The sequence below is a fragment of the Musca autumnalis genome, unplaced genomic scaffold, assembly GCF_047663935.1.
Source record: "Musca autumnalis isolate F117 unplaced genomic scaffold, ASM4766393v1 scaffold_4, whole genome shotgun sequence".
In the NCBI taxonomy this organism is placed as follows: Eukaryota; Metazoa; Arthropoda; class Insecta; order Diptera; family Muscidae; genus Musca; species Musca autumnalis.
The window spans coordinates 161,491,266-161,505,532 of NW_027411977.1; the positions used below are offsets into that span (position 1 = coordinate 161,491,266).

The 14,267-nt window shown below is 34.6% G+C and overlaps 2 protein-coding genes across 4 annotated transcripts in view; both read left to right on the forward strand.

The window, feature by feature from the left end:
• Nca (neurocalcin homolog) overlaps nucleotides 1-14,267 on the forward strand; it is a 782,213-nt gene that overhangs the window by 120,288 nt on the left and 647,658 nt on the right. The window lies entirely within an intron of this gene.
• The window catches only part of LOC141401396 (neuronal calcium sensor 2), a 209,330-nt gene that overhangs the window by 120,287 nt on the left and 74,776 nt on the right, over nucleotides 1-14,267 (forward strand). For all 3 annotated transcript variants that reach the window (XM_073981629.1, XM_073981631.1, XM_073981630.1), the window contains one exon: nucleotides 10,956-11,084. In XM_073981629.1, the coding sequence (XP_073837730.1) occupies nucleotides 10,956-11,084 (129 nt within the window). The remainder of the gene's footprint in view (nucleotides 1-10,955; nucleotides 11,085-14,267) is intronic.

Genomic DNA, 14,267 nt, shown 5'->3' on the forward strand with positions numbered 1-14,267 from the left:
GGGTTTATTTTTACTTTGCTGATTGGAGCAAAGTGTCGGCTCAGATCTAGTTCTGAAACAAGTCTTAAAACAAGTCTGCCTTCTTTATTTTTCCCTCTGATATTTATACAAAATTCTTAAATCTAACATTGAGTTCTTAATTTGTAATATTCACAAAAATACTCGATATTGAACAACTCCCAACCAATAGGAAAAGAGTTCAATATCGTTACAATTACATATGTTTGTGTATATGTAATATTCCACATATGTTGTCACACATTTGAGTCTTTCTCTCATATTCATATTTTAGAACTTTACTCAATGAATCTACTATTGGGATATTCTTCAATCCCATTGGCCAACAGACCATTACAACAGTCTTGAATTCCAATAGGAACTCTAAACCATTGCCCTACATATGAGTGAGTAATGAACTCGCTGTGGCGCTGCGAAACAAAAAGAAAAACAAAGCAATGAACTCGTTGTGGCGCTTGATCAGCATAACAAAACAAAATATTGAACATCTAAATGTATGGCAACATAATGTGTTGGTGACATACTACAATTTGCATTGTGGACGATTTTAGACAATATTAGTGTTTAAAAAATATTGAAATAAGTAATGAAACATCAAGAAAAATGATGTTTAAATTTGCCTCTCTCTCGATTTTGCTCAGCTCTGATTTTAGACAACATTAATGTTTAAAAAATGTTGAAATAAGTGATGAAACACCAAGAACAATTAAATATCAATTCTTCCTTAAAGTTGCCTCTCTCTCTCGATTTTAATCAGCTCTGCTCAGAGCGGTTGACATTTAAGAGAGTCGGTCAATGAATTTATCTCGCTGAAGCATTACCTTCTCTTAAAGGACCTTTTAGATGTACAACCAATGTCAAGTATATTTTGTTATAAATATAGCATAAAAAACCCACTTTGAATTTGTAAATATAACCGATCATTTATTATTATATATTCTTATAATTCTTTTTATTTTTAATAAATGCGCACAGAAATGATAATGAATTTCTAATTATTCTTCCGGTTAATGAAGGTAACGTTGGAACTGATATGTAAGTGAGTAGGTGGTCTCTTTTTTGTTGGGGTTAACTTAGAGAAATAAGAGTGTCCAAATTACCATAGGAGAACAAAAGGGTGGGAAAAATGCACTCAAGTGCAGCCACCAGGAATTTAATGGTTTTGTTTTTATGATTTAGAAATATGTTTTTTTTTATTCTGGGTCATCGCGTCATAGTAACCTTACCACGGCGGAGCTAGCCGATGAAAACTATCATGCCCTTGACTTAGATTGTCGATAAAATTATTATTAAATCATTTCGTAGTTACCACGCTTGTAACAAAGACACAGCAAGCAATAGCATTAAGCAGGGATGTCATTAGCAAGCAACGAAATATGGATTAAAAGCGAGTGGCATTTTGTAGAACTCTGAACTCCACCCCAATTGCTGCCGGTTAAGGACTTGAGGACCTTGTTCCTACTTTTCAGTTTGTCGCAGATAGCTGCGGCATGCACCTGAACCTAGTTTCGAATGTAACCCCTAGAATTTTGGGCAGTTTGTGGTCGGATTTCTGATACCTTCGACCACGACATTCAATTCTCTTCTATACTGCGCCGTCCATGTGGTGAACAGAGTGGCCGTACATTTAGTGGCGAATATCTGCATATTCATCGCGTGGAAAAAGGTGGTAGGATCGGTTAAATAGGAGTTCAGTCTCTCACAGATGTCATCAGGGAAGGTACCTGACGCCAGGATCGTGCAATCATCCGCATATGTTACGATCTCGATGCCGTCAGGAGGGGCGGAATACAGGAGAGGTTAAACAATTCCGGAAATATCACCCCACCTTGGGAAACTCCCCGTTTCACTCTACGGGGTTTGGCGTCCACACATAAAATTCAAGCTTGGCCGGAGTATTGTCTGCTCAATATCCTCACACAGCGTGGAGTGTCTGACAGTATCAAAAGCTTTTGATAAGTCAAGTGCCACCATCACTGTTCTATCACACGGCGGTCTCTGGTTGAGTCCTCGACAAATACATGTGTGGGGATGGCGCGCAGCGCTCTTGTCGTGCTGTGCTGCTTACGGAATCCATGCTGATGATCGGCAACTCGATAGCCATTACTGACGCCTGGGAGGACTAGGACCTCAAGGGTCTTTGCTACGACAAGTTGAAAAATTTAGTGAGATACTCCACTCCCGGCTCATCCAGCTGTTTCAGCATTACCATGGAGATTCGATCAGGGCCCAACGCTTTGGATGAATTAGCGTTCCTGATGGCATTAGCAATAATATCCATTGTAAACTGTGGTGGTTCATCCTATCCTATTATGGTTCGAAAGTATCTTAACCGTTGCCCTTAATTCACTTATACCGGCTCCAATGTTGCAACTCTTCATATGATTTAACCACTTGTTCCGCTTATGAGCGCCGACCAGCCTGTTAACTTCCAGTGTCAACTCCCTGACTGTTTGTATTTAAGTCTCACTTGTAATGCCGCCTAGTAGACCTTTTTCTAGGAATTTCTGCGTTGTCCTTTCGATAGTTGGGGTTGAATATTTCTGGAGAAATTTCCATATTCTTCTTCTGCTTGCTTTAAGATTTTTGCCGCAATTTGGCTCTTTACGGTGTTTTGGACTGTCAGATCAAAAATGCCAAGCCAATAATATACCTTTTTCTGATATTTGTTTGTGAATGCTTTCGTATTTCAATAGATTTTTAGGTCTTGGTCTTGTTTTCGAGCAAAAAACGTTCTGGGGGAGTTAAACCAAGCTTTACAGTAGACTCGAACGATGAAAACACAAAGTGCTTCTACGGTCTCTTGTTCTTGGGAAGTCAGTTGGGAAGTAGTTTTAAAACATTCTCGCCTACATCGAACTTGGAGTTGTCAATCGCAGATTATTCTTATAGAAATCGCTTGAATATTTTTGGTTGATGTCCGGATGTGATTCCAAACTTGCATTAAAAAGTTTTTTTCTGATGGCGCGTGATGACTTTCAGTTTCTACCAATAATCTATAACTTTCAGAAGATGTTTTCTTCAAATGAAAGAAGGTTATCAGACATCCCCGCAAAACATAATTTTTCGGTTGAAAGTTCTATATATTCAAAGCGTTAAAAAATGTATGTGCTTGCAATTTGGCTCCAAAAGCATACTGATTTTAAATGATAGGTGTCTTCCCGCCTAAACGCCATACTTGTTACCATTGTCAGACACCATGTGTAATGGTATTGCCAGATAAAATTCACAGCATTAAGTTGTACTCTCAATATCATAAAGGAAATATTGTTATCGTAGTAAAAATGTGTAGATTTTTTACTAACAAAATGATAATTTGGCAAATCTTTGACTGTGAATCCTTAATTTCTATTTATTGTGAGAGAGAACAGTTGGGTCTTGCGCGGTGTTGGGCAGTGATACACCCAGTAAAATGTTCGATGACAAATCATGACTTGAATCATGGGTGGAAGTGACATGTCATCGATGAAAATTTAAGTGAATCACCGATGACATTTACATAGGAGTGAAACACGCTTTCACCAATTCATTGTCATTGCCTTTAGCACCAGTTCATTATCATGGCATTTTGAAACAGTTCATTGTCATGGTATCTTGCACCAGTTCATTGTCATGACATTTAGCACCAGTTCATTGCCATGATATCTTGCACCACTTCTTTGTCATGTCATTTTGCAACAATGCTTTCGATTTTCATTTATAGACCGTGTCTCTTTCATACTTCTCCTTAATATCCACGAAACGAAACAGGTTTCCAAACACAAAATATATGTTTTCTTTTGTTATATAACAATTTACATAGAATTTTTAATTAAAATATGTCAGTTTTGCCACAATCGATCACTTTCATCCGACTTTTATTTTCATTTTAGCAATCACTTTTGCAAGTAAACACTAATTCGGATACATGATTGTTTGATCATTTATTGACAGGTACTTCTGATTTTGTTTTAACTCATGACATTATTATGAAAATGATCGAATCTTTCACGACATTAATTGCACTCATGAAAATTCGATGAAACAGATCAGATCTTTCACGACTCCACTCGAACTTAAATATTTCGATGAAAAAGATCGTATCTTTCACGACTTCATTTGAACTCATGCAAAAGAACCAGTGAAATCATGATTTCACATAGAACCACTTCCTTTTAATTTTGCTGGTCCTTTTTCGGGGCAACTTTTAAAAAAATCGAGTGTGTGTGTTACCACCCAGCAAAATGTTCGATGACAAATCATAAGATGAATCATGGGTGCAAGTGACATGTCATCGATGAAAATGTAGGTGAATCACCGATGAAATTCACAAGGGAGTGACACACGCTTTCACGAATTCATTGTCATGGCATTTAGAGCATTAGCAGACCAATTATCTAATTTATTGAACAAATAAGAAAATGCATAGATGTTTTCTATGTTATTTTTCTTTATTTCCATGTAATATTCAAAATTATATATTAATCTGCCAAAATTATAGTTGTCTCTTCCGATGGCTGCTAGATGTTTCTTTTAACTTGGGTTTCCGTTTTTCCAATATTCGGTGAATTATGTGCCAATCTTTGCGCCAGATTCATAATTTGGGAATTCTGGTATAAATTTGAATTCTGTTATGTTATTTTTAAACAACCTATTCTGTAATAGTTACCATGTTTTGGTAGCCTCATTCATACTTACTTAGATGACTTTTATTTTAAACAGAACAAGCAGAACTAAAAATTATAGATTATTTGTATTTACGTTCCACCCTAATACATATTTTAGTACGACCCATCCTAATATACTTTATCTGATCTTCTTCTTACCATTACTGTATGCATTTACAAGTTACTCGTACCCTCATCTGTTTTCTATTATATTGAGTGAATTAGATACATGTTTACTTGTATATGCATACCTATGAATACATACATAAACACTTGTTAGTTTTAAGCTTGTTATGTTGTTAAACGCAAAATAAAATAACATTAGGCATTTGGATCTGAAACAAAGAAGTTTCTCTTGTGTAAATACACTACACATTGGCGACGGGGAGAAAATTTAAAACAACAACAACAACAACAACATATTTTGTGTGATTCAATAACCTAAAAAGAAAAAAGAACATTAATATATGTACATACATATTGTTACGAACGTAACTGATAGGTTTTATTTGCCGTTTCCACGGTACGTCGTTCGTTCTCTATTCGTTGTTCGACCCATAACTACGAATAAATTACTTATTTCCCCACACAAAATTCTATGAACGAACGACGATTTTTCTACGTTGTTTGAGTACAAATACTCTCTGAACGACGAATAAAAAAAGTCCCATCCCTAACAAATGAGAGAATTTATCGAAAAAATTAATTATGACATGTCTAAATTCAAAATTGAAAAATTTGTTGAAAACGCAAAAATTTTTAGAAAAAAGATAAAAGATGAATGAAAATTAAAGAACTAAACATTTTATATAGATGCAGAAGGAAGAAGGTTGTGATTTCTTCTTAGTTCCACATACATTTCTTGTCCATTAGTTCAAAATCGCGTAAAAAATCAGAAACAAATAACTGAAAATCTGTATACCCAAACATTGTTTTGACATGTCTCTCTCTCTCTTTAATTTTGAAAATAGAAACATATAAAAATTTACAAAATTATTCAGAATTTATGGAAAAATTGATGAAAAGTGTGTAGTTAAAAATAGAAGATACATTTAAAGGAAAGTCTATTGCTTTTCCTGTTCATTTAATGTACATTTTATGTGTTTTCGGTTGAAATTTACGTGAAAACAAGGAAACAAAAATGAAAAAAATTTTGTTTATGTTTCTGTTAATTACGAATGGTGTCGTGGAAACGGGTAATTCGTGTACGTCGTTCGACAGCCGAACAACGTAATTGAACGCTCGTGTGAACATGACATAAGTTAATTTAGTTTGATTTCCGTTAATCTAAAAATTCGCATTGTAACGTTATGTTTTTATTACGCAGTTACTTTATTTAAGCAACAACAACTACCATGTAGAATTCTCTTCATCATTCTAGTTCTTACTTTACCTTTCATTAAAGTGCCTTTGTTTGTTTTGCCATAACAATAATTATCGTTTAGTTTGCTACTTCTTTATTTCTTGCATTTGTTTGTTGTTGTAATTACGTCATTAGTGTGCTTGTCCACTAGTATTGATTTTCGCCCATGTATGTGAGTATGGTTGTTCGCTTAGTGCGAATGTGCGTCTGTGTGTTCGTTGCACAGACTCGAGGTGTTGTCAGACGTGTTCTAGAGGATTCTTGAACGAGGGGATTTTGAGGTAAATACAGGTGGAATTAGCAATAGCGAGTTAGTTGTGTTTTAAGCGTTGAACTGCACAGATCGGTTAAAGAATAGATGCGTGCTAACTAGAGACAAGATGTGTGCTTAATAACACTGTGCTACAGTGAACATTTGCAGGGGTTCTAATGCATAAATTCGGTTTTGTGGGAGTCCATAGAAGACGAAAGTACCTTTGGTTTCTTTGGGTCACTTCGGTTTTTGATTTTATAACGGTAAATGTAGTGAAAATGGGCTTTCTTGGATTTTCAACTTTAAACGGACATTACATCTTTTTTCCACAACCGATTTTCACACTGTATCCTTTATTGGAAAGGGGAGAATAATGTCTTTCGAAAAATAGGCATTCTTGGATTTTCAACTTTAAACGAACATTACTTCTATTCTCCACAACCGATTTGCACACCCTATTTTTCACTACAAAGGGGAGAATAATGACTTTCGAATAAGCCATAAAATCGGTTAACAAATGGCTGAGTAATAGTAGTTTATATGTGACAAAAACCCATTAAAAAACAATGACATGTTTTTCCTTGTGCTGTAGGCTGTGTAAATGATACCTAACAGTAAAATTATTTACTGATAGCAAGTAGGAAATTTAGTTGGCTTTCCAAAATAGGAAAAACCAACGAAATCGGTTGAAAAATGAATGCGCTATGGCATTTTTTGCGTTTCAACTTTTTGGCTTTTTTCATATTTTCCTTTATAAAAGACTGTTGCTAGTATTAGGTCTGTCTGGTTACCCTAAAATTTGTAACAACTTATACCTATTGTTGCTGGAAGTCGTCTGTTAACACAAAAAACCAGAAAAAGAGAGCGATTCGAGAGAGACATTTTGACAGTTCTTTCACTGAGAGTTTGCAAATTCTTGCTGGACAAATTTCTTCTAGCAAACACTAGCAATTCTTCTTTTTCCTGAAAACAGTCAATCATCTGTTTTTAGTTTTTTTTGTTGATTTATGTTTGTGAAAATTAAAAACAATTTTATTGTGGAAATAACATAGTCTAATTTTATTGTTTTAGTGTGCTGTGTTCCAGAACTAAAAAGTTTTTACAATTTTTACGACTTTTACACATTTTACTCGAAAAAGCGTTCCCGTACACAAAAAAGTTGTAAAATGTTCACTTCTCTTTAAACAAAAATGGCGCTGAATGACGCTCTCTTTAAAAACTTTTTACACGACAAATTTGGGCGAGTAAAAAAATAGTAACATGGTTGCCGGCGTCTGATTGGCTGATACGCCGACTTTGACATTTGTTCCAGTTTTTTTGACGTATTTTCCATTTTTCCGTTCCCGAACTATTTCAAAAAACTTTTGTGTGAGAACAAATTTTTTGCAGTTCTCTCTTTTACGAGTTTTACCATTAAAAAGTACAGGAACGAAGCTATACTTTTTTGTTTCATTTTCTTTTTTATTTTTAATAAAATACATCGTGTTTGCTTCCTTTATTGGCGGACAAGTTGCAAGCAGCTGATTGCTTGCTGGTTTTTGCTGGGAAGGTGTCTGTTTACTTTTTACAATTTTCTAGCAAAAGAGAACCAAAAACCCCTTACTCTCTGAGAAAGTTCTTGCTGGGAAAGTAACCAGACAGACTTATTAATGGCTCCCACTGTCTCTGCTAAGCACATAAATTGAACGGAATCTAACATCTATCCCTACAATCATAGCTTCAAAGGAAGGTTAGCGAATCATAGAACTCAACTAAAGCAAATTTTTAAATAACGGCCCTTTTGAACACTACGCACCTGTGTGGCTCAACAGTCACCACGTAAAACGAATTGACACCCAACTAAACTCCACTATGAGACTAATAACAGGGACACTTAAATCAACACCGATAGAATGACTAACAATGTTATCGAACAATCAACCTCCAAACTTAAGAAGAAAACATTCTCTTCTTCAGGAGTATAACAAAATCGCCGAAAGTATTAGTATCCCCCTTAATCTAGATTTATCAACAGCATATGAATCCAGGCTGAAATCCAGAAACCCGCCTTTGTTACTAGCTAAACAGATACACAGTGACAATTTCAATACACAGACTGCTTGGCTATTGCAGTGGAACTCGTCGTGTCGTAGCAGTTCTCTATTCAACCCACAGAACAGAACAACTGAATTCGATCTACCACGCAAACCTTGGTGTTATTTAAATCCGCTCCGCTCTTCCATTGGCCGAACAATCACGACAAAAGTTGTTAAAACTTTCGTCGTAATGCTGTCTTACATTTCCTGTATAACAGACAAGTACAACTTCTAAGCAATTGTTGTACCTAGCTCGAAAGTTCACTCAGACTCTGCAAAAAAGGATGTCCCAATCATTCAGCTAACAATAGAATCGGACTGCACTCTTCGGTATTATAAAAGTTCCCTTGTCTGTTCTAAATCTGACATAGAATGAAATCAATCAAATCTCGCTTCCCGAAATTTGAACAGAAAGTCCGAAACGAAAAGGAACAAGAATCTGAAAAGAAAGAAATAACGAGTTTTGAAAAGAAAATGTTATAAATTAAAAATAAATAAATAATATTTTCCTAAATGCAAGTCGACTTGTAGATTCCTAGGCAGCGGCAAAATTTCTGAAATTTTGTTATAAAATTAAAAGTAATTCACGAACAAGAAATTCTAAAAAAATACAATTGGAGTCTATGTCGAAATCTTAAGTGGTGTTAGGAAGATAATAGAAAAACATTTTTAAGATGACACAAAATCAGTTGCGGAGAGCTGAGGAAGTAAACTCTGTTGCGGTACAGCGAAGGTTAAACTGCAAATTTTGATATATTTTTTTGCTGATAAATTAATTGTACTTATTTTTAATGTATTCGTTTGAATAAATAAAGAATTTTTTTGTCATGAAAAGCATATTTCAATACAGCATTTTCCATTTTCCAAACAAGACATAAAATTTCAAGCCAAAGGGTTGGTGAAAATGACATGCCAAAGCATTGGTGAAAATTACATGTTAATGCATTGGTAAAAATGACATGTCAATGCATTGGTAAAATGACATGTCAAAGCATTGGTGAAAATGACATGCTTAGGATCCAAAAAAGAACGTCATCTTTTGGGGGTCACGCTCATACCCACCCAGCTAAATTTGAAGGAAGGGGTTCTATGCGATGACGTGATTTCATGGCATATTTTGCATTGGTTCAAAGCAAGTCGTGAAAGATCTGATCTTTTCATTAGCATTTAAACCCATGCAAAGGAAGTCGTGAAAGATCCAATCTTTTCTCAGCATTTGAATCATTTGTACAGATCACTACAAACAAATAAATCGATTTTGTACATCCCTACAAGTAGCGACATCAAAACAAATGAGTATACATTTCCAAAATTGTTAAAAAATTACAAAATTACAAATTAAATGTAGGTTCACGAATTAGAAATTCTTAAAGGAGTGCTGTTGGAGTCCATGTCGAAATCTGAACTGGTAATGAGAAGATAATAGAAAAGCTTTTGTAAGATGAAAAAAATCAGTGGCTGAGAGTGGACGAAGTAAACTCTGTTGCGGTGCAGCGGCGGTGATTAAATTGAAATCTTGGGTGTAAATTTTATGCTGATAAATTAGTTCTAGTTATTTCATGAATTAGTTTGAATCAATAAAGGGTTCGGTTTGTCATGAAAATCATATTTCAATAGAGAATTTTCCATTTTCCAAACAAGACATGAAAATGTCATGCCAAAGGGTTGGTGAAAATGACATGTCAAAGCATTGGTCAAAATGACATGCTTAGGATCCGACAATGAATGTCATCATAAGATCCGAAAATGAAAATGAAAATTCATGAGTGAAAATGCTAAAAAGATGACATGCCAGATCACTTGCACCCATGATTCAATAGCATCCTTGGCATCGAACATTTTGCTGGGTATAAAATTCATGAGTGAATATGACAAAAAGATGACATGCCAGATCACTTGCACCTATGATTCAACTCATGAGTTGTCATCGAAAATTCTGCTGGTATAATTTACAACTGTCCGATGCTATCCTTTCCAGCAAAAATTGAGGAGGTACAGTCCCTTTCAACAGACGTAATATCCTGTTTAGGTGACTTAACAGAATCGTCCTTGTTAGTAATTTATCTGCTAAAGGCGTTTTTATATTGTTTTCTCATCACCAGTTAGTATTTAGACAGGTACTCCAACAGCACATCATTACGAAAATTTTCTCATGAGTTAGCGCAAAAATATTAGCAAATTTTACATATATTTTTATTTTATAAGAAATTTTTAGAAATGTATACAAGTTTTTCTGTTTTTGGGAGAGTTGATGTCAGTGCTATTAGGGATGTACAAACTGACTTGTAGGGACCCCTAACAACTGCTAATAAAATGTAACGAACGGAGTGGCTCTGTTGAACTGCATCCGGATGTTGTTAAATTGTGAGAAATTAATGTCATTCGTCGGATCGCATCTGAATGCGTCAAGATGTAGGGAATGGACTGCCTTTTTCACGACTCCATTTGAACAGCTTCAAAACATGCACTACTTCCAATTTATTTTGCTGGGTATTTGGGAAAATTTAAACCACGATAAAGAATTCCTAGCATTTAATAAATAATAGGTTAATTTATAATGCGCTTTGTCATATACATTCTTTTATGTACTTTTATTCCAGGAATTTCTCCTTGCCATTGATGTAACGTCCAGTGGAACTCCAGAGGAAAAATTGAAGTGGGCATTTAGGATGTATGATGTCGACGGAAATGGTGTTATTGACATTCAAGAAATGACTAAAATAGTTCAGGTAATTACATCTTAATCATATATATATATATATATATATATATATATATATATATATATCAGGAAAAATGTATAAAATTGTCTTTTCCATTTCAAAAAAATCAAAAAAAAATGTTGATACTACATTAATGATTTTTGGTACACAGATTAAGAAAAAAACCTGCATTCCAAATCTGTTTTCGTTACTAACTTTGATCGTTGCGCGCAAAAGATATGACCGTTTTAATTATGATAATTAGAAAAAATTCTAAAAAAATCGCGGCTTAATATAGTAAGCGGTTATATCCTATTATCGTTAACTGAATTCGCACCCTTTGCGATGATGCAAAAAAAAAACGAAAAGCTTCAATGGATTCGCGTAAAATAAAATTTGTTAAATAATTTCACGTATTTACAAACATATTTTTGAAACAATAGCGCTCATACTTACGAAAAATATATAAAAAAAATTTTAACAGCATCCAGACATTTTGAGGAATAAAATGAAACCTAAGTTGTGAAGGTTGGAGCTGTAGTATTCATGTTATTTGCAAAAATACGAAGAAAATATTAGGAAAAAATTAAAATCATATTATTCTAATTTTATTTTTTTATGGTTTTGTAGGAAAAGTTGGAGAAAAAATGTTTGAGTTCTTCGGCATTTTCGTGAAAATTTCACGCAATAATGATGATATTCCGTTGTAACAAATGTTTCGCTTATAGTTTTCCTATTGGATAATATTATTAGAACCTTATATTAAATCACAAGGAATTCCAATTGTGGCATAACGTTAAAATAATGTTATATTGGATATTATAACATTTGAGACGCATATAAACCGCGTAATTATGAAAATGACATGATGCGCATCCGATTTTCCAACACAGCGAATCAATCCCTCAGTTTGTCAAATTCTATTTGGCGGCCACGATGTAGCATCTGCTGCATATTAAGGTGCAAAATACTGTAAAATGGTCATAATTTCCGCGAAGTTCATTTACATTTTATGCGCATCCGATTTCAATAATCACCATTAAAAAATACATCTTTCTATGCCGTTTCAATGCGATCCTTCAAGTACCGTGGATGTAGCATCGCACTCAATTTTTAGAAAAAATCTATTATATCTCTGGATTTACGAGAGTTTTTAAATATCTGTTTTCGCACAGTTTAAACACGCGTATCGATCTATTTATTTAAGTAGAACTGGCACATCCAAAACGCGTTTTAATATGCGATATTTTCAAAATAATTTTTTGCAAATTTTCAAAATTTGAGGGGTATCATATCCGCCGATCTAGTGGGTGGATTTTTACACGTCGTGGCTTGTTAGATTCAGAACGAAAAAAAACTAAATTTACGCGGGTTTCCACGGAAATCGAATGACGTTTGTAAATTTTAAACCAAAAAAAAAGTTTTTTGAGAAAAATTTACGCACAAAAATTTCGTGTTTGGGCGCAGATTACTGCGATCCTGTGAGGGCTACACCCTCATGTTATACATTAAAAAATGAGAATTCGCGAGTACTACAATCAAATAATAAGCTTTTAGTTAAATCCAGCTGCGCGTCCCGATTAGAGCAAAAATTCAAAAAACCCCATTTTTCAGGTTTCAAAATGTCAGCATCCGTTTGAGGTAGATACAGTGGATATATTAAAAAATCATACATTAGAAACTTCAACTCTGAAGTGTACTCTTTAACTTCTCCTTTGAGCATTAAGCTCTACATTGTGTTGTAAAACCACTAATTGGAAAATAACATAATGAAACTCGTTTAATTCAACGATTTTTTCCGATTTTTTTACATTAGTACGACCACAGCTTCCGCTCGGTGAATCGGGCTAAAACAGTTCATTTTACCGAAATGCGGTCAAACGTTATGGTATAGTAAAACTGATCGCGAGTTACAATACCCCATACCTCAGTTTCAACATAAGTTAATTTTCTACAAAAAGCTTTATATATATATATATATATATATATACTCGCTAAGTTTTAACCCAAAGTGTGGTTTTCGAAATCTTGGGCCGATCGAAAGGTGCCGGTAACATAGATGTGTATACATTTTGGTGTTGATTGAAAAAATTTTCAACCAAAAACAAAAATTTTAACCCATTGTGTACCATAGATTGACTACATAAAATATTTCCCACGAATTTCCTTACATGATAAGGACTTTTTTCGTTGAAAAGTTTTGGTATGCAATTTATAATTTTTTTGTTATAACGGTTTTACCTCTGCAGCAGACATTCAGCTGAAGTAATTTATTTTGGGAGAGAAGCTTTTGACCTTTCTGGACCGATACCGACAAAGTTCTGGGGGAAAGTTTTATACCACCAACGTAGACTAAGTACCAAATTTCAGCCATTTTGGTAGGATAATGAAGCTAAAACCTTCAAAATACCGAAAATCGGGAGGTACCGTTATATGGGGGCTATATGAAGGTGTGCACCGATACCGACAAAATTCTGGGGGAAATTTCTGTACCCCTAAAGAAGACTACGTACCAAATTTCAGCCATTTTGGTAGGATAATGAAGCTAAAACGTTAAAAATACCGAAAATCGGGAGGTACCGTTCTATGGGGGCTATATGAAGGTGTGGACCGATACCGACAAAATTCTGGGGGAAAGTTTTATACCGAAAATCGGGAGGTACCGTTCTATTGGGGATGGATGGACAGACGGACATGGTCAAATCGACATAGAATTTTATGCTGATCAATAATATATATGGTAATATTCAAAAATGTTTTACAATCGTTGAAGTTGAGGTTCACCATTTAATAAGTCGCGAACTGTCAATATATTTTATATAATATGAATATAGGAGGGTTGGCGTTTTTTGTTGGGATGACGACTTCTATTTTGTTTTTCAAAATAGTCAGGCTTAATCCCATAGTCGTTGTTTTAATATTTTATTAAAACAACTTTAATTTATTAGTGGGAAAAAATTGGCAATGTTTACCAAGGGGTAAGGCAGGGAATACTATAGTTTCAGATCTCGCCACAGATCTTCATCAGTTCCCTTATTTCTTGTTTTTCAACAAGAAACTTTTTATACCCAAGTGTCAATTGCTAGCTCAAATAGATACGTGCGCAAAGAAACACTCTGATCGAGAATTTATTTGGCACTACCTAAACTCTAGCAACTTCACTTGCAAACAAATCCAAATTTTATGAATATGAATATGTGAATATATGAA